Source organism: Apteryx mantelli, chromosome 2 (genome assembly GCF_036417845.1).
Source record: "Apteryx mantelli isolate bAptMan1 chromosome 2, bAptMan1.hap1, whole genome shotgun sequence".
In the NCBI taxonomy this organism is placed as follows: domain Eukaryota; kingdom Metazoa; phylum Chordata; class Aves; order Apterygiformes; family Apterygidae; genus Apteryx; species Apteryx mantelli.
This window is the reverse complement of record NC_089979.1, coordinates 6,339,602-6,359,866: the sequence shown is the minus strand read 5'-3', so window position 1 is coordinate 6,359,866 and position 20,265 is coordinate 6,339,602. Positions and strand designations below refer to the sequence as shown.

At 40.1% G+C, this 20,265-nt stretch overlaps 1 protein-coding gene across 1 annotated transcript in view; it reads right to left on the bottom strand.

The window, feature by feature from the left end:
* Nucleotides 1-20,265, bottom strand: part of FAM135B (family with sequence similarity 135 member B) — a 138,520-nt gene that overhangs the window by 54,584 nt on the left and 63,671 nt on the right. The window contains exons 3-6 of the mRNA XM_067292266.1: nt 17,996-18,135; nt 11,330-11,400; nt 9,446-9,619; nt 264-390 (exon numbers count right to left, since the gene is read on the bottom strand). Coding sequence (XP_067148367.1) covers nt 264-390; nt 9,446-9,619; nt 11,330-11,400; nt 17,996-18,135 — 512 coding nt within the window. The remainder of the gene's footprint in view (nt 1-263; nt 391-9,445; nt 9,620-11,329; nt 11,401-17,995; nt 18,136-20,265) is intronic.

Below are 20,265 nucleotides of genomic sequence, written 5' to 3'. Positions count from 1 at the left end.
CACTTTGAAAGTGTCATTGGCAATCCGGGGACTGACTATCCATACACCTTGAACACTTTCCTAAACGGATGGTATAGCTGGGGGCTGGAAACCCACGAGCTGCGTATCCAAGTGTCAGGCAGTTCACACGGAAATGTTTGAAGGGTTCTTCTTCAGATAAACTCTCTGTACTATCAACATAATCCAGGGCACATTCTTGGTCAGATAATGCTGACACTCTGTGGGACCAAATGGATGAAAATATAATTATCTGCCCTCCTTACCTCTGAAGAAGTGGGTTTGCAGTAGCCAGCGCCAAACACTAGATTCTCTAATGACATACTGGACTGATCTGGTCCTGTCTCCAGGTTGCCTTTACCAAGCCATGATCCTTTCCCTGGACGAGCAAAACTAAAAGAAGGAAAAATAAGAAGGAAAATCATCAGAATAGCATTGTTACAGAAGCATCATTGCTGTCCCCAGGGCTATTTCCTTCCTTAACCAGATGTATTAAGTTGTTTGGTTTTTTTTTATTTCAGGCTGACATCACAAGTCAGCATGCCATATTTCCCATCCAAAATGGATGATGTCCAGTACCTATTAGCTAAAATGATGCAAATGCATTTTTTTCCCTGTCATTCAGTCCAATGACTTGGCTGTTACCTTTTGTTTAGACCTTTCTCTACTATCTTACAGATTTTTTTCCAGAATAAGATCTCAAAAGTACAGTCTTTCCACCTATCTACATAGATAAACCTCCTATCCTCATCAGCTTGCATGTTGATTAACGCAGCATCTTTGTGTCCAGCTTTAACCATATCACCCTTTCTCTTTGAATTCCCCATAACCTGCCTCTACTATCAAAATATTTTATAACTCATCACAATCTTTTATTACAGATTCAGTTCCCACTTCTGACTGGCCCATGACATTAGCTTCTACTGTCAAAAATGATAGGACTTCAGCCCAAAACCTGAATGTCATTTTGCTGGGGGTTCCCATTCATCTGGGTGGTGTTGTCCCATACCCATGAGAGTGCAGAGTTCACTGTTCTTCAACTCTTTCCTCAAAGACCTGATAGAGTTTAAGTTGCTTTCATGCTGAGGTCGTTAGCTCTCAGTGCTGGCCGTTATGGTCTCAGTGTTTTTTTCTGACTCTGTCCATTTATCTTCTATCTTATAGCATGAGCCCATAAGGAGTGGAACATTTTGTTTGGAGTTTATTCAGTTCAAGCACACTGGAGTCCTGATTCATAGCCAGGGCTCTTACTCTGGATTACTCTGACCAAATGTCTACATCCAAGTTAATGATGTAGGCTGCCTTTATTATCACTAGAGAGGAACAGGCATTTCCATGGTGTGAGTCATCTCTTTCTGAAGTAGTCATATAAAACAGGTGAGATGAATTTCACCCTCAAAGTGCTTATTTCTCGTGGAGTATAAAAAGAGCCCAGAGTGACTACCTCATAGACAACTAAAGTTAGGTGAGATAAAACCCACTGCTAGTTCCTGTGATAGTATGTGTAGTATGTAAGCTGCAACAAGGCTGAGAGAGAGAAGTCAGGCTACTTGTGGTGAATACAATGAGCCAAATTATTGAGTATAAGTACTGATACAAGCAACCATAATTGGTCTTAACAAGCAGATAGGCAAAGGTAGAGTGGAAATAAATGAAGCACAGAGGAAAAAGAAACACATTTGCTTTTCATATTCAGTGCAGAGGTAATGTCACAGAGCTTAGTGCTACCGCATTCAGACTGGGATCCTCACCCACAGGCACCTTATTGCTCACCATCCAGGCATCCCAAAGCATCTCCTGCCCAGGAGTCCTGGTCTCCTTGGAAGAACAAAATCTTCCATGTTGGGGGTCACAAAAGCCATTTTAAAACCAGGAAGAACCAACGGCCACTGAGAAGGGTCTTTCAGAGCTGCCAAAAATTTCCAACCTGGGATCATTCCCCCACATAGCTGCGTGTTATGTGGCCCTGTCAGCCCCTATCTGCCATAATTCATGGGTCTCTACTGTTTGCCCAATAGTTAAGGATGGACAAGAGTGCTGGTTGCTGTACAGAATAAAAATAAGGATGCATACACAAGGAGACAAGACAAAAAGGAGGAGCAGGAATACTTGTTATCACCCAAATAACAGATGATGTTCTGATGCACAGGGAAACTCAGTGACGTGTGCAACATTATAAAATGAATCTCGAGCACAGTCAGGAGCTGGACCAGTGTCAGAAGGTTAACCACAAATACCTGCTTCCTCCCTATGACAAAACTGCTGTTTATTAGATATCCCCCAGCATTCATATGTTGACAAAGAAGACAACCCATAAGAAAGGCGTCAGTGTAGTTGTCTGCATATGTCTGGCCTTGTTGGTGTCTGTATTAATTGGTGTGATCCAAAAAGTTTCCAGCTGGCTGCTTCTAAGCAGCAGGAAGTCTTTCTAAGTATTTCCCATATGCAACATTTAAGATAAAAATAAATAAATAAACTACAGCAATTACAAAGAGCAAAGAGATAAACATCACTTTGAATAATTTCAGCTGTTATTAGATGATGCTGTCTGCCTTGGTCTGTTGGAAAGGCTCAGAGAAAGGGGCTTAAACAAATGTCGCCTGCACGTGAAAAACTCCTCGTTTGAATATTAGTGAAGCTTTCAAAGGCTTTAAGGGAGAAAAAAAGCACTTTTTAATGCCTTTTTTATTTATTTACCTTTTGCTTTTACAGCAGAGAAGGGATTTTAATCTGTTGGTTTTATGGAAATTGATTTCGTATAGTGCTGTAAAACAAAAACCTTTTTTGGGGAAATTTGCCAAAATGTCGTCTGTCTGCTGAGGGCAACTTTAACTGGAAGGCTTACAAATTGTGAAGTTCCCCTAATGCTTTCTGAAACACATAATACTTAAAGACAATTTTTATTAGCAATAGCAGGTTCATTTGCTACATCACATTTCATTTTCCGTATTTATTTTTCCAATTATTCCTGCCACAGCGCTTGTTTGTACGAAACTTGAACTTTGGTTATTTACATTACCATTTTTCCTATCCGTATAATAGAAGCGATTTAATATCAGCACTTAGATCCTCATTCTATATTTTAACCTTAGCTTTTATTTGGAAGCAGGGTGAAAAAAGTCAAAGGAGTGTATGTGTGTGTGTCCCAGAGAAGGACGTATGTACACAGAATTATTAACATTTTTAATGTAAGAAACAATTCATTTTTTTGGTTTTTTTGAGCTGTTCTTTTGAAATCTTTATCCCTAAGATGCATTTGTCCCTTGGGGGAGTCTCTTAGTGCCTATAGCAGCCATCTGTGGGCACATAGGAAAGTACTATAGTAAACTGGGTATGATAAGCGTGGTTTTTTCTATGTTATAACCTGCAACCTACTAGCAATCACAATTTAATAACTTTCTGATTAAGAGTTTATACTCAGGCAATTATGTCCAGCAGTTATGCTCATCTTTCTTTCATTTGTCTCTGTGCCCTTTTGATTTATACTTTTGGCCGCCGTAACATCTTTTGGAATGCATTTCGCAATGTAATATGTGCTGCACTTTTCTGTTTGTTTTGAGCCTGCTGTTGGAGAACTGAATGTGACACCTTTTACTTCTTGTACTGTGTGAAATAGTAATCATTCCCTGTTTTTTTACCTTCTATGGACAATTCTTTAACATATGCATGAGAAGACAGGTCCCTAAGAGGAAGTGTATTGGCAATGATAAATGTTAATTAGATGTTTTATTGAAGTAATTCAGAATAAATGCTTTAGGCCATTTTAATAGAATAAAATATTCCTATTGAGATTGAACTGACACAAAATGAATTTTTTTTTCATTCACTTTTTCGAAATCTTTTTTTTTTTTCTTAGAGGAAATTTAATTTCTTCAGAAACTGTAACTCTTATCAGAATGGGGGCAAAAAACCCTCCTAGCAAACTGGTGTCTGAATCCTTCTTGGAAAAAAAAAATCATGCATTATATCTAACAGTGAAATTAAAAAAAAAAAAAAAAAAAAAGCCCTCACATTTCTAATGATGAGACCAGAGAGTCTTCTGACTGTCCCACAGCACCAGAAGCTCAGGAAACAAATTTGCATCCCATTTTGGCCAGACACATTCTATGGAAAAATCACTACATCTTTGCACCTCAGTCCCTTATGCAGAAAATATTACTTATTTCAAAAAGAGAAAAAATACATATATTAATAAGTCCCATGAAAGTAAAGATTTGCCAGACTGTGAGACACCTCAAAATCAAACCCTCACATCCTCCACTGACAGCACCCTTCGCATTTCACTAGGAATTTCCTTCCACCTCCCACAGATCTAGAAACATGTAATGCATAACACACTGATTTCCCTCACTGTTTAAACTCGAAACATTAATATAGCTCTTGGCAATTTACTGCTTGGCATGTGGCCACAGGATAAATGCATCATCTGTTATTTGTTTTTGAGAAGAATGTGTGGATATTTACAGGTTGGGCTACCCTAACCATATTCTTCTCTTTCACCTTCACTAAGGTTATAATCAGTGACTAAAAAAAAAAATTGCTCTGAAATTCTTGGGTAAAACTGGCAAGAATTACTACAACAATAATTGTAATAGAAACAGACATTTTTCCCCAGATCCTAAAGCAAGTCAGGATGGAATTGGGTTTAAAATCTCTAGTGATTTTGAGTGCTGGAAAATTTTTTGGTTCATTTGTCCTGAACTTACCCTTTGCTGCTATAAAACTTGAAAGCAGGAAAAGTCAGGTGGTGGTATTTATTTAGAGATTCTTTTTCCCCCTTAATGAAAGCTTGGTTTAGAAATAGATTTTTTCTTATGTAATTTCTCAGTTGGTAGCTCAGGGAATGGCATATGAAAGTGGAGGTTTATCATTGCAGATACATAACAAACAGGAAGAAATGAAAGAAAATTCAGATGAAGCAACACCCATTATTACACAAGTATTCCTAGAGAGAAAAAAAATAGTATTTTTTAATAAACCGAGTATAGAACCAATAGCTCGTTACTGCATAAGTTTTCTCTTTTCTTTCTACATTTCTTGCTTGTTTCTAATGTATAGATTATTTTATTTGTAAATGAGACAGAGAGAGGAAAATAAGCCATAAACTACCCAGGATTACATCTGTGGCAGTTTCAGCTGTAAGTAGGCACCAGCTACATTTATGACTGCAGAAAGATTGACCTGCATAATCCGCACCTGGATTCAGGTAGTACATGGCACCACACTCATCAATTATGGTGCTTTTGAGGAACAGGAGGATGCCTGAGAATAAAAGGATTTAGGTGAGAAGAAATTACTCAACAATGGCCCGGGCTGGCATGGTTTCTCAGTGTGGTGGAGAGGAGCAGAATTAGGTCAGCGCTGAAGCCGTTAAATACCCTCCTATGTCCCTTTGATTCTTTTCCTCTTCCCAGAACAGACCAACCATATGGCACCGGAAAATTCAGTATCTGTGTCTCCGTTTCCCCACCTGCAAAATATGTGTTTTGCTTTTTTCCCCATCTCAGATGCCACCAAGATTTCTTGTCTACCGTACAGTGGATATGGGCAAATGAGGGCTTAATTTTAATAAGTCAAAACCTCTCAGTCTACTTTGTTTTTCGCATAGACACAGCTCCTATTAAGTCAATGCATATTCTGAGCAGGGCTACAAAGTCTCCCCTACAGCAGTCCTTGAGGCGGGGATGAATGTGGGGGAGAGGATAGAGAGTTGAGGAGAATCCAGAAAGCTGAGAAAATAAAATCCCTTTCTTGTGCAAACAAGAGAAACCAGATTTGCCAGTCGCATTCAGGGAAGGATCTCTCTTATTTACAACAATTTCAAGGCTTGCTTATTTTTGTGGTCAGATTAAAAATGTTTACAGATGAAATCCAAGAGCTGCAGCAAGTACGACTGCAGATGCTCTTGCAGATGCTCTTCCCATCGAGTGAGCCAGATTCTGCACAATCCTTAGAGAAAGCATGGATTTGGGGAGACCTGTATTTACTGGCAGTAGCAGTCTGATGCTGAAACATGTTTCTTAAATATCCAGAAAGCTTTCAGGGGTAAAATGTATAAATCTTCTGAAGTCACTGGATGAACTTTCACTAGAAGACTTGCCAACCAGAACCTACTGTTCCTGCTGCCTACGGGGAAATACAACATATACAGCATTGCATTTAGAATAGAAAATGATGTTTTGCCATTCAGTTACTTATTTCAGGGATTATTTATATGTTGTATTTTGTCTTATACACATACGCTTGCTCCTCTTGGGAAAGAGTGGTGCAAAGGTTTATGGAATTAATGAAGCAGGTAACCATGTTTCTTCGTATTTGTTTCCTAAAAAAGTCCAACATAAAACAGCACTGAACTTGCAGCGTGCCTGAGACTGCTGTGGACCTGAGCACCATACAGTTGGATATATATCTTTGGAAAAGGAGAGAAATCTTTCTTGAAATGTGAACTAAACTGGAGCAAAGCACCAGAGCCCACTTCCCTGCAATGCACCCCACATCCCCATTCGCCCTCATTGTTGCACTTCTCTCTGGAAATCCAAAATTCTGGACTTGGCCCCGAGCAGTCGAGCTTCCCCAGACACTTCTAGGGTGCTTTTTAGGTAAGTTACAGCAACCTAAAGGTCAAGGTGGGAGCTTTTAACCAAGTTATGGCTCAGTAATCCGAAAAAAAGGATTCAAAGTAGCCCAGTCCCTGCTCTAGCTGATCAAAAAGTCCCTTTTGCAGCAGCGCTTCAAAGGGATACAGCTGTGTAGGGAGCCAAGAGAGGAGGTGACCGAAGATGCTGGAGGACCCCACAGTGCTCCTGATCGTCCCACAGCCAGACCAAATGTGATGGCTGTGAGGAAAACAGAGCTGCAGGTGAGCTGAAAGCAAGTCTGCCTCGTTGCCCTCTTAACCAGGCTCTCACCTCCTTACTAAATATATAAAGCCATCAACAGCTGCCATGAATGGGGACCCCACTATAAAGAAAAAAAATATTTTTGATTCATTAAATTTCCATCCGGAATCCTGCAAAGGATTCCAGAAACATGAATTTTATCTAGTCTCGGTTTGGTAAGAAGTGAAGATTTCAAAGTATCAAACCTAACAGAATATTTACTATATACCAGGCCAAAAGTATGCTGCAAATTGTACTGTGTGCCGCAGTGGCAACCGGTCTGGCCCAATCTCAGAGGTACCAAATGTGCCTTCACTTTTCAGGCGACAGGAGCAATGCTGGCAAGGCTTGCCTGGCAGGAGCTATGGGTGGGGGTACGCTTACCCTCCAGGGAAAGACCAAAACAGGTACTGCTGGTTTCCCCAGCGCTTCCACTGCTTAAATGTAGGCACAGGGGAAGGGCTTTGGGGAAGAGGATCTCATCTGCAGAGAACCGTATGAAAACCTGAGTCCGCAGGGAATATGTGAGAAGGTGGTTGTGTCCCAGACAAAGTTGTTTTTCAGGGCAATTTCTGGACTGGACTGAATTTCAATTTTATGTAATGTTTGAGATTTGTTTTCAGGGCAGGTTTAAAACTGCTATTGTCTTACACATCAATGTGTACGCATGTGTAGAAATAATGTGTATATACATGTAAAATACATGCTATAGGACAGTTTAAGATAGCAAACTAAAATATAGTGAAATATAGTATAGATATTTTTCAAAGACAGTGTAAATAACTTGTGCTTATTTTTTTTCTAAATTGTGACAAAAAAAAAAATTTTTTCCAATCATTTAGGTTCTATTGTGATGCAAAAATAAAGATCTGCTTTTACAATTGAACCTTTTTTTCCATGTTCCCAGTAAACACCAAATGATAAGGGCTAACCAGAAAAGCTCTGAGCTGAGAGAAAAGCAAATACATCTTAGTGGGCTGGTTTTGTTTCAGAATGCTTGGCACTGACCTTTCTTTTATACTACTGAGTTCACACTGTTTTATATTTAGAGAATTCATGATATAAAAACCCTTGGAGTTTTGAATGTTTATCAAGAAGAGGATAAATTCCAAGTATCACACTTTAAAATGATTATTACTGGCTTAAGCAAATGAAACTCTATATTGTGTTGTCAAAAATCTCCATTCCACTGCATTAAGTAAAAACACTCTTCTTCATAAATGTCCACAAAATCATATTTTAAAAGCTATAATAATCTGACTACGGAACAGCTGATCATCATGGGATTTATGCCTAATAGCAATAACAACTCCCTGTAGCCCCATTCATTAAAGGATAACAAAGCACTGAAAACAGTAATTAAGCCTGATAACTATTGTTCTCCCATTCTTTTGTATAGTGGAACAATGGGTAAATTATCTGATTAAAACTATCCGGTTAGAAGTTGTCTGTTACAATCCAATCCATGATTAAAAAGTCAACACATAGCAGGAGCGAGATACAGCAGTTACCTGCATCTTTGCTGCGGAAGAAAAGACAGAACTGAATTACTGTCACTCTGATGCGCTAATACAGCTCCCATCACTGTCACAACGCAATTTCTTACAATCTTAATTCATTTTATAGTCTCGTGTGCACGTAATGCCTTTATACCAATGAAGAACTGAAGCAAAGATAAACTAATTAGAAACAGGAAACCCAAGAAAAGAAGAGAAGAGAGTCTAAGTCATCCCAGGTTGGCACTTTATGTTAGAGGTCCATTTTTTTCTTTCTGAAACAGAACTCTGCACAATATTTGACAAATTCAGTAGTTTCCTGGTCACCTGGTAAAAACGAGGAGACCTCGCTGGAGTAAGGGAAGCTGAGCAACGCTGAACGCTGCATTTTGCTTCAGGAGCCCAGGAGCTTCCTCCCTTTCAGCACTCTTTATCTCACATGGTGACAGGATTGGACACAAACTAAATTGCCAGAAGGACCTTTGCTTCCCCTTGCCTGCTCTAAATATTAGAGGAAATTGACCTCTAGCCCCGTTTTATTTGAAGGAGTTCTGAATTATTTTCTTGTCGTCACGAATCAGATAACATAAATCACACCTAGACCCCGTGGCAGCTAGTATTACCCTGCTGCGCAGTTAAATGATGCTGCAAAGTAAAAATACTACGGTGGCTTAACCAGTACTGACTCATGCATTCTTCCTTCCAGTCGTGTTATATATTATGCTAGGGCCCAGAGGCCACAACTGAGATTACCATCCTAAATGCTTTACAAAACAACAGAAAAAAATAATGCTAATGCTCTTAGATGCTTTTAGACTAAAAAAGAAAGGCAGCCAAGGAGGAAAAGAGAAAATTCACTATCCTCTTTGCTGATTTTGGATCAAGCTCCAAGAGTCTTATCAAAGGTACAAACCTGTGCCGGAGACTGGATTCAAACCCAGATTTCCAGACTCCTAGCCTAGGACCAAAATAATTGAAGCTAAATCATCCTCTCTGCTTCTCGTATAAGATAAGCAAATGCACTCAGAAGAGGAATCGCCTCTGTCTATCAAGAGGCATTTCTGCACCCTTTACCTGATCAGAGGCTGGTGTAATGCTACCAGTGACGCATGCACCGTGACGGATACCACTGACAGGTGGAAATAGTCAAACATGACAGGAACATGGTGGTGCAGGCCTCTCCGGGGATGGAAGTGAAGACACAGTGTGCGGCTGCTAATCATGGGGATCACTGGAACATCTCTCAGCCTGGAAGAAAAAGAGATGTATCAGGGCTGAGTGAAAACTCGAGTTGTCACAGTCGATAACACGTTACAGGCAGCAGACTGGGAGATAGCTTGAGCTGAATTTTTATCGCTTCCTGGTAACAGTCACAGCTTCAAGCATGTTTACATAATTGATGAGTATCTTTTAATTGTACCTGTGTCCAGCAGAAATATAAATATTGTGAAGCTACCGTACAAAAGAGAAATAGATGTGACGCAATGCGGGATCTCCCCAGGTGACTGTGCTTGCTGCCCACCTATGCACTAGTTCCGGAGATATCAAGAGCTAATGAACAGCAGAAGGAAACACAGTCAGCAAAGTGCTCTCGGCTAATTTGAGTGTTAATAGCCAGGATGGAGCAACAATTGTGATTTTTAGTGCAAGAACCATCTGCTTTTTTCAGGCAATCTGTGAGAGGGAGAAGCAGTGCAGTATCAGAGACTATTCAGAGTACCTCTCTAGATATCTGATCTTCTGAAAAAAATTGTTGCAAAGGGCTAAAAAAGCATCAGATGAAGTAACTGCAAAGAAGCATTATGAGCAGGACTGGCTCCTCTTCTTTTCAGCAAAATAAAAAACAAGGCTTAATTTTAAAGATTTATTATAACTATTCCAGAATAAATTTCCCTAGTGTGCAGTCAACCACACGACATCTCAGTTGCCTACAAAGCAAAACAATGAGATGTAGACCTGAGGCTTTACACAACAACATCCTTCCAATGAAAATTGTAATACACTCCTAAAGAAGCATTATTTTACAGCATTAAAGACACTCCCAATACAAGCAAATTGTTTTGCAGAGCTAATAATACCTATGATGAGATGGCTGAGTAGAGTGCATGATGAGATGGTTGAGTATAGTCACAAGTGGCTCAGTGAGACCTGTGGAACATGCTTATATAAATATCATTCGTATTTTTTAAAACCAGAAATCATTCAGATGACAACAGAAATTAAATGTACATGTTAGACCACAATTTCATATTTTTTTTTCCCTCCCTTCCAGACCCATCAACAGCACATTTGATGGTCCATTTGAACCTGTCTGGGAGAAAAGAGTTTCGCCTCATGTATATTGAAGATAAAGGAAATTTGCCCCTTGAAATCTCTTAAGGTGCCTTATGGATATGAACAAAATCACACAGGGACAGGCTTGGCATGAAACCCAGCTCAGATGATTTCTCTGCAGGCCCTCCATAAATGTTGTTGAAGTCATTGGAAGCTTTTTCTGGGAGTTGAACAAGGCTGAATAAGGTCATTTTCTGGTATCTCTTAGGAAGAGATCAAAGTCGATGGAAAGACTTTTTTTTTTTTTTCCTGAAATATTGAGACAACTTTGGTCCTTATACAGGAAAGCACTTAGCATGTTCACGCATGCATAGTTAGCCCTCTGCTCACGCATAGGTCAGTGATGATGTTCCCTTTGACTTTAATAGCAGCAGAGATGGAACAGTACTTAATACCTTTGAAAATCCCACACTTAAAACAGAAGAATCTTGTTGCCTAAAAGGGGAAGTAGTAGATACCCCTTTCAAACACAGAGGAGAAACAGAAAAGCTTGTACACTAAGGCAGAGGAAAGGCATATCAAAGCTATCCTTTTTTTTCCAAAGGACTCTCTCACTTGATCAAAGTCATGTACCCAACAGAACAAATCCCTGCATTATCAGCTGAGCTCTAAAACAGCACTTACTGTTGTTCGCTATCAGTAAAGTGCAGGTCCAACTTGAGCTGAAAATCTGCCTCGCTCAATGCGTCTTCCACCTACAAAAGGAGAGAAAGGCAAGATTACCTTTATAAGTTGCCCCTCACAGCATTCAAGACAAAGGTAAATAGTTTTGCAAAGGCAAAAATATGTAGCAACAGCAACAACCCTGGGAGAGCAGCAGAAAATAGCAAGTTGAGGTAATCACCAAGGGAGTCAGAGGGACCAAAAGGAGCCAGAGGTGCTGTCTGCCACCGGGAGTCCTGCCATTTCAAAAAGTCGCTCCAGACAAGAGTAATGTGAGCGCACAGAGCGCTGGGTTTCTTGGGTGTTTGCACAGTGAGAGTCTCCAGGCAGTGGAGTATTTCAGCAGCTCAGCTCCGTCAGCGAGACAGTGTTCGTCTGAATTATCTTATCAGCTGAAGGAGAACAAGGACCAGGTTTTCTTCTATGTTCAGAAAACACCGTGAATCCTGCTGGTCTCTACCACTAAGTAATGCAAGGTTCGAAGATTAGCGCTTAAAACAATCAGAAATGAAACTGTTAGTTCTGACCATTTCAGATCTCATCATTAGCCTTTTAGCTTATTTCTCAGCAAGATGAGGTTTTTTCTGCCTCACAGTCCCTCTTTCAGTCTCTTCATAGACTCATGGAGGAAATTTGTTATTGGTTCGTACCTAGACCATTTTCTTGGTAAAACGTGAAGGCTTTTGTTGTTGTTTTAAATGAAACTTCAATTAACAAAAGTTTAACTGTTCATTTTATTGGTGCTGAGCATGTTTATACACGGTAGGATTCAGCTCAATGAATATACCACAGATATCACATGGGATCATAAGCTTACTCACTGGTACCTTCATCTAATAGATCCCACCAGCAATATTATCCTTCTTTTATTATCAATAAAATATTTTAATTGGGTTTTCTGAGACAGCACATGAAGTGAGCTGTCAGTTGGTTACATTCACCCTGCAAAGAATACACTTGATAACACACCTTCCACCTTAGCACAATTAAAGGAACTGTAATCTACTGAAATAAATAAATTAGAATGAAGGAAGGATTAAGCTGCCCGGAACTTTCTGTTTCACTCTTTTCAAACCTCTTTTCTTCCCCGCCAATGTAGGTTTAGTAGGATAAAACCGTTTATATTTCTAACAAGTTAAACTGAAACATGAACAGGAAATAAAGCAAGGAAATTTATAGTCAAGGATTGATTGTACTTTGTCATAACATACAAAAACATAAAATTTAGACCCTTCCAAAGTAATACGGTATTTCTTTTGGCATGATCACAAGCACTGAGATGTGAAGAGAAAAATCCAGCCTCTGCTTACTGAATACGTGCTTTCTCTTTTGTGTTTGTCTGGAAACATCTGGAAGTATTTTTCTCTCTCTCTCTCAAAAAAAAAAAAAGACTTTAAAAGACTTTTTCCTTTTTAATGAGTTGTTGTCACTAAAAATCACGGTTGCTGGCAGTTGCAAAAGAAATAATCATTACTGAAGCTGCAGGCTGAATTTAAACTAGGAATTCAACAGAAACATGGTGCTTCAGTCAAAGCAAACCTCATCCACCGACAGAGGGGATAAAATTTTGGGGCTGAGCCTGTGTAATTCTGAGCACCTGCCAGTGTCAGTGAAATCAGCCTGAGCTTAAGCAAGTTCAGTAGCTTCAGAGCCAGACGGCTAGTGACACCAGCACAAAACACCTTGAGGCAATGAGCAGATGTTTTCCTTCGTAGATTGGACACGTAAGTATTAAGGCAAGTGAAAATTAAAAGGTGGTTCGATAATCACTGGACTCTTCATGAGAAAATAGAGAGAGATGCAAACATTAGTAGTCTTATGCATCGTTCGAGTATCTACATCTCTCTTCTCCAGGAGAGCACCCTACCTCGCGGGTTATCCATCTGTCAGACACGGCAGAATGATGTACGGTAATTTTATGCCACATGTTTCTGTACAGCTTTGATTCCTGCTGAACTTCCCTGTGTTTTACTTTTTTCACTTATTAGAGCCACAGGTGCATAGGATCCTTTAGAGGGAAAAAATTGAAATGGCCTCTCCAGAGCTCATACAGAAAAGACACAGACATTTCTACCATTCCTCAGTCCCTAATATGAAATAGTATCTTCCTTAACTGAAATTCGGTTACTTCTTTTATCACTACTGGAATTAGTATGGCGTTTTTCACAGTTATCGTTTGCAGACTATGTAATTTTCCAGCACTCTGATAGACTATTAGATTGGGGTTTTTTTTTCACTCTCTCAAAATCTGGAGAAAAGATTTAGAGTTTCAGACCAAGCTACCTAGGACCTGAAAAATTCCTCTGGAATGTCAATCAGTATTTGACTGTTTAAGCCAAACAGTGGCTTTTCTAGATACACTGTGAAGGGTCTTTGAGTGGTTTCTACACAGTTCTTTGACTACTCAGTTGTGTTAATGATTAGAATCATAACTCATGAAGGAAAACACAAAGATCTCTCTTAGCAAATACATGCATACTAAACAAGGAACATTATTCAGTTCTGTAATATTCTATACTCCCAAACAGAAGTAAGTATTGAAATTCAGAACATCTGACCTCTGGAAAATGCTATTGTATTTCACATGCTGATCTTGTCTCCAGTAAAAAAAAAAAAAAAAAAAAGAGTAAAGACAGTTCTGAACAGAAATTTTGAAAACTTATTTTGAAATAGTACAGAGTACTATAGTACATAGAGTCAATAGTACATTGATTCTGATTTTTTTAATAAAATCAAGCAGGGCTGAAATTGATTTTGTTGTTTCCAGTATAATTAACTCTTCAGTTTTGCATCAGTTTAACGTTGCCCTGTATTTTCTTGTAGCATCATCTTGTGCCTTGTGGAAGATAAAGTCTGTAAATTCAGTTTTCAGTTCTCCATCGCTGTGGTGTGCCTACATTTCCCCAGTGCTCCCACCTTAGCCCTCAGAACTTGTTTGGAAAGATCCCATATCCCCCTGGGAGCCCACGCGATTCTCCAGATGGTGCAGTCCAGCATTCAGCCTCTGGGTCCCGTTTTCTAACCTCTCCCTCTCTCGCCAAAGGAATGCACTGGTAGGGAAATGCTTTTTTATTAGACGTGGTTTGGTATTCATTCAATAAAAAGTGTTTCGAGCTGCAACACAAACTACTCCTCTTTGTATTGCACCAACCTGGAATTAAGTGCATCGTTTCCGTTTTGAAATCTAATTTTTCAAGTTTACAACCAATCACCTGAAACACTCAGGAAGGGTTTTCCCACCCTTTCCTCGGCCCTCTGCCAGGAATAATTTTCAGCAGGATGTCATTGCTGAAGACAAGGTGAAAGGGCCAGCGCAGAGAATTCTCTGGGACGAATGATTTGCTCTTTAGTCACTCTCTCAAAGTCAGATTGATTAGCAGGTTGGGGACCAGGAGGAAAGGGGTTTTTGTACAGTCAGCTTGGCAAGCAAGGTGGCGTGGAGAGAAATGGGAAAGAAAAGCAATTTCCCCATGCATTGCTGGGAGCATCTGGAGGTACACCCACCAGATTCCTGGTGCTGGTGTCTCCTAGCCCTCAGGCTTTCACACGTATTTACTCCCTTGGTTTAACTTTTAAGGACTGACATTAGAGTTGCAACCAAAGTTTCCAGCCTTGTTACAACCTGGTGGGATAATATTTAACAGTTTAGCCGGGATGTCAGACTGAATGATCTGACTGTCCCATCTCAGTGAATTTTCTCTGGAAAGTACAGAATCTAATCTGCCATGATACCCCAGAGTGCATCACTGCGTCCTCTCCCCGCTACTAAATTGTCCCCGAACGGAGCCAGCAAGCAAGGAGAGAGACAAGATACCTGTTTTATTGCTTGATGAAAGCAGAGCTCCTTCTTCAAAAAGGATGAAAGCAAGAGTTTATGAAAATAAATTAGACTTCTTTGTAATACTAAAGGCTGCCTCACCCCTGCAACATTGTTTCCTAGGCATTCAAAGAATGCTGCATTCCGGGATATTACTGAAAAAGGGATCCAATAAACCAGAGTTTTAAAGTACCATTTGAACGCTGAAAGTTGTGCTCAGCAACATTTCTAGACTGACAATTGAGGCTTTTTCCATAAAATGCCAGACCAAATAAGATATATTTCCCTATTTAACCTTATCTAAGGTTACACAGAAAACAGTAGCAAACAATCTAATCTGAGCATGCACATTGCTATGTTTTTTACACTGAGCCTATCACAGCAACCTGTCCTGTCAATGAAACCACCCCGGCACCATGAGGAGAAAGCAGGCTGCTCACCTGATGTAATATTCGATAATTGTAGCTCTGAGAGCAGAAACCGTACAGAACATATTAACTCAACCGCTTCCATTATCCAGTCTAAATCCCTCGTCCATTGACCATACCTTCCACTTACAGAAAAAGCGGTGAGCCGATTCTTTACCACAACCAAAAAAAAAAAACCAGCATAGCACAGAACTGGAACAAATAGGACTGGGATCCATTGTGTGCTAAATAAGTTGACAAGGGGTAAACAGAGTAATATTTGAAAGAACCCTTTGCAGACCTCTAAGTATTTCCCCGACACCACATGGCAAGAGTCGCATCCAGCATACGAGATACGTGACAAAGATGCAACACAGTCCCTGAACAGTAGCTGCTTATGCAGTAAGGTTTCTTTCGAGCATGGTGCCCTGTGACACATTTTGGTCTCTTTTATATTACATAAAGTTTATACCTAATTTGTAAGGTCTTGGAGGACAAGATACCGCAGCAGGAAACACAGACCTGGGAACCTTAAGCAGAAGTGAATTGTGCTGGTCTGTTCAACACACAAAAGGTTTTACAACCCTTTATTTTGCATTTAGTTCTTTAGAGTGCCTTCAGCAGCTCATCTGGGGCCAACAAACCTGTTTCTCTTCTCCCCTGCAAATAAGAAGCAACTTTAGCAAAGATAATGGAGTTTTCTCTGTGTAAAACCGTTCTGTAAGTACAGAATCAGGCAGCTGTCCTTCTCCCAAGGGTCCTCCTGTGTGAAGAAGACTGAGAGGAGCAAAGCTCATTAGGATTCAGGATGATTTTTAGCTGTAAGAAATCGTATGGGATCTTTATTTTTCATTTTGTGGGGTGCACAACTTTCTTGAATATTAATACAAAAATCATCAGAAATCATTCCTGCTCAGTGCAGCAGAAATTGCTGTAATTTGAGAGGAGGGACTTTTAATCAGAGATGTTCCACTGCGGAAGGATAAAATTAATTTTCAATTAATTGTGCTGGAACATTCTTCTAACGAATATTGATAGGTTTGCACTTACTAATTTTTCGTATAAGCACAAAACAACAATTCTAGGGAGGAATAAAGTGATGACACTGTATGTGAAAAAAAAAAGAAAAAAGTGAGAGGGAAAGGGAAGCATGTGAAATGAGCTTAAATTAAGTTTCCCAGCTGTTTTAATTTATATATTTATATGTGTGTGTGTGTGTGTGTGTGTACATACTACATATATATACACACATATATACATATACATATATATGTATGCATGTATGTATGTATGGGTTGAAAGCAGTCAAAACAGAAATTTTAAATCTCTTCCTCATCAAATGCAAAGTTATATAAGGAAAGTCGGGCTAGCATCTCTGGGCCCAAGTTAAACATACAGCACTTGATCCAGACTGGCTGCATTTCTGGACCTGTTTCTGATGGCACGCTGATTTTGCAAGAACAAGTGATGTCATGTGCCTCTCATTATCACTGAGAGATGGTGCCAACGCCATATACTCCATGCTACTCCTTGTGCAGGCAAAGCACAGTGATGGCACACTGGACCAGACCTTGAGTGCCATGCCACAAAGAATCTTTCCCCACATGGGAAAATGAGGAGCGAGACCTCAATAGGACCCCCTCTATCTGACACGTGACTGAGCAAATAAGCCGTAGATGTCTTACTTGGGCTATGGGGACAGTCAGCTCCAGAAACTCTGCCCTGCGCTCCTCGAATCAAGGGCACTAAGGACAAGGGTGAGGAGACCTTTGAGTGGCTCTGGTTGGAAAAGCCAGAGTAGCTTGGTCTCAGTCCTGTCATTGCTGGAACAAGAAATAGTAGCGAGGAGAGGGGAGGAGAAGACAGCTGTAATGGATGGTCAGAGGATGAGGTGGCCCTAGCAAGACTCCCAGTTTTCTCAGGTGAGGTAGATCTACACAGATGTGTAAAACAAGTGATCTAGTGCACAAACGATGAATTCTGGTTGACACACTTGCATTTCTGATATGCTGCCATATTCAAGTTTCAACTTCTTATTCCACTAGAAAGCCTGGCACCAGGATTCGGACTATGTTCATAAGAGATACAGCACATAGGATCTATCTGACCAAATGTAGGTGTTTGCAATGTTGGTATTTACACCTAAACAAGCTCCCCCAGGCATCCCTAGGCAATACATGCAATGGTGGGTACAGCATGGTTCATCTCCTCCTAATGCAGATGTTGGTGTTTGGTTAGATAAACCATGCCCTCACCTCCATTGGCTACATTGGCCAGTTCTGTGACTCTATGGGGATCCCAGAGTGACATTTCACCTGGAGATATCTATATTATGGAAACCTAAAGTTAAGTAAGATGAATCCCAGCCCTTGTGTTTTTCATGTACATCCCAAGACAACTCACCCTTTCACCATCCAGAAGCAGGTGCACTCTGAAGTTCATTGATTCATTGAGAATGATTTCTTCGTTCCTGTACAAGATCTGAAATATCCTGCTGTAAACATTGTTTTCATGAACACAGGCTGAGCAAAGGCTGGAATCACCTGCGCAAAACACAGACAGAATACCAAAGTGATTTCTGCAGGGAGATTATTTTCTCTCCTACACTTTCACTTCAGAATTATCTAGGACAGTTTTATTACTACTTGTAATTAAACACTGGCATTCACAATAATTAATGTTAATGGAGCAGATTGTTATTGTGGGTTGTAGGTTCCCAAACATTGCATTTAAAGAAAGTAAATGCTAAACTGAAGCAGGCAGGCTGAATTTCAAAGTGAGAATGGCTAACCCTATGACAGCACTTACCCTACTAACTTTACTTCTAATGAGAGCTAGAGCATCTGATGTCTTCTAGGGGGGTTTGCTACGCAGGAGCATGAGGACTGTGGGTGTTTATGAGCACAGACTGCATTTATGAAATTTCATCTTTTATCTGCAATGGACATCTCTCAGAAAAGGGAGCTTTCTTGTCATCTCTGGTGCTTCCAGAAGTTACTACTTGTGGGGGAACAATAGACAATAGCACTTCTCCAAGGTAGAACCCAGATATGAAGAGGCATCTTAAATTAAAATACAGGAAAAGAAAAATGTAGCCACGTTTTTCAAATTGCAGAAGTCCTTTGAGCTCCTTCAGGCCCTTAGCCCATGCGAGAGTTGCCAAGTTGGCCCATACTATTGGGATTGAACTAGGGAACCCAAAAGCTAAAGCTCTAAGCTTCTGCACACTGAATTCAGACAGTCGATGGCTTCATCTGTGTGCCAATATCATCATCACAAATTAATTTCACATAAACTAAGGTGGGATTTATCCTTCCTAACTTCTAGGCGCCTTCAGTGCATGTGTCTATATCTGAGGTAATTGTTTTGGCTATAACGGGAGCTTAAGGAGTTTGAGGTATTGTTCACCTGACCAAAAGAGGGAGCATGCTTTAGAATGAGGCCATTTGTAGCCTGAAGTCCACCGCTTACTGAGTAATTCTTCTTTCACTAAAGGTAACACAGTGCGACTTGCTTAGCTGTAGAAACCTACATTGGAGACAACAACATTTGCTACAATGAATTTCTCCTGAAGAGTCTGCAGTGCCTGTCTGTCTATTTAACGAACAATTGGGCACCAAGAGTTCAGGTACTTTCAAGTTGTATCTGACTGTTAATCAGAATCCCTTGCTAATTATACTTCCATTGCCTCAGAGCAACAATTTCCTACAAAATTTACTCAGAGCCAGTTTTATCTTTTTCCAGCATCTAGTGCCGTAGGAATCTGATCTTTTGAAATACAATTCTCTAGCAAATGGCATATTGGAACTAGACATCTACAACTCCTGACGAGATGTACCTTAAAACAAAAGGTGTACCAGCATCACTCCCTTAAAGAGAGACAGATCTGTGATCCTCCTCAGGAAGTCAGTAGGTACATGCTTTTTAAAAAGAGGGATGGTTTCTCAGAAGGTACTCTGGGAATCTGGGCCTTTGCATAATTGTTTTGAGCCCATGAGCTGTGGTAAGATAAAAGTCCAGGTCAGAAAGTCTGAGAGACTGCTGGTTTGTCAAGAATCTCAAATCATGACATATTTACTCTGCTGTGCGAAAAGCTACCGCATTTCTTTTCAATGCAAGAATCATACATAATTTGCAATCAGAAGTTGGTGAGGTGAGACTGACAGGGGACTGAAGTTTTTCAGAGGTAAAGTCTGTTTGGGGGAAAAAAATAAACAAAGATACAGGGCTAAAAAAAAGCACTACAGGCCCTGATAGAGAAGTGAATGGAGCTTTGTCATTACAATGATTAGGTTTTGTGGCGTTTGTCTGCTGGAACCAGAATAATGCAGACAAAGACGCACCTTCTTAAAAAATCCTGTTCTATTCAGGGGGAAAAAAGAGTTGATTAAATAGCAATAAGATTTGAGCTAATTAATTAGAAGGACCATAGGGCTGACATCCAAACTGCATTCAAAGCATTTTTCTATTACTGACTTCTGCCAAGCACACCAAGCACACCTGGAATCAGCGCAAGTGTGTCATCCTGCTATTGTCTTCCCATCACATATTCTGCACAATAGTTATGCTTAAGTCCAGGCAGCCTAAATAAATACACATTTACTTCCTCGTGTTACACCAGTTAGATTAGAATGTTTCAGCCTGATTATCTCTTTAAAAGCATGCAGTCATAT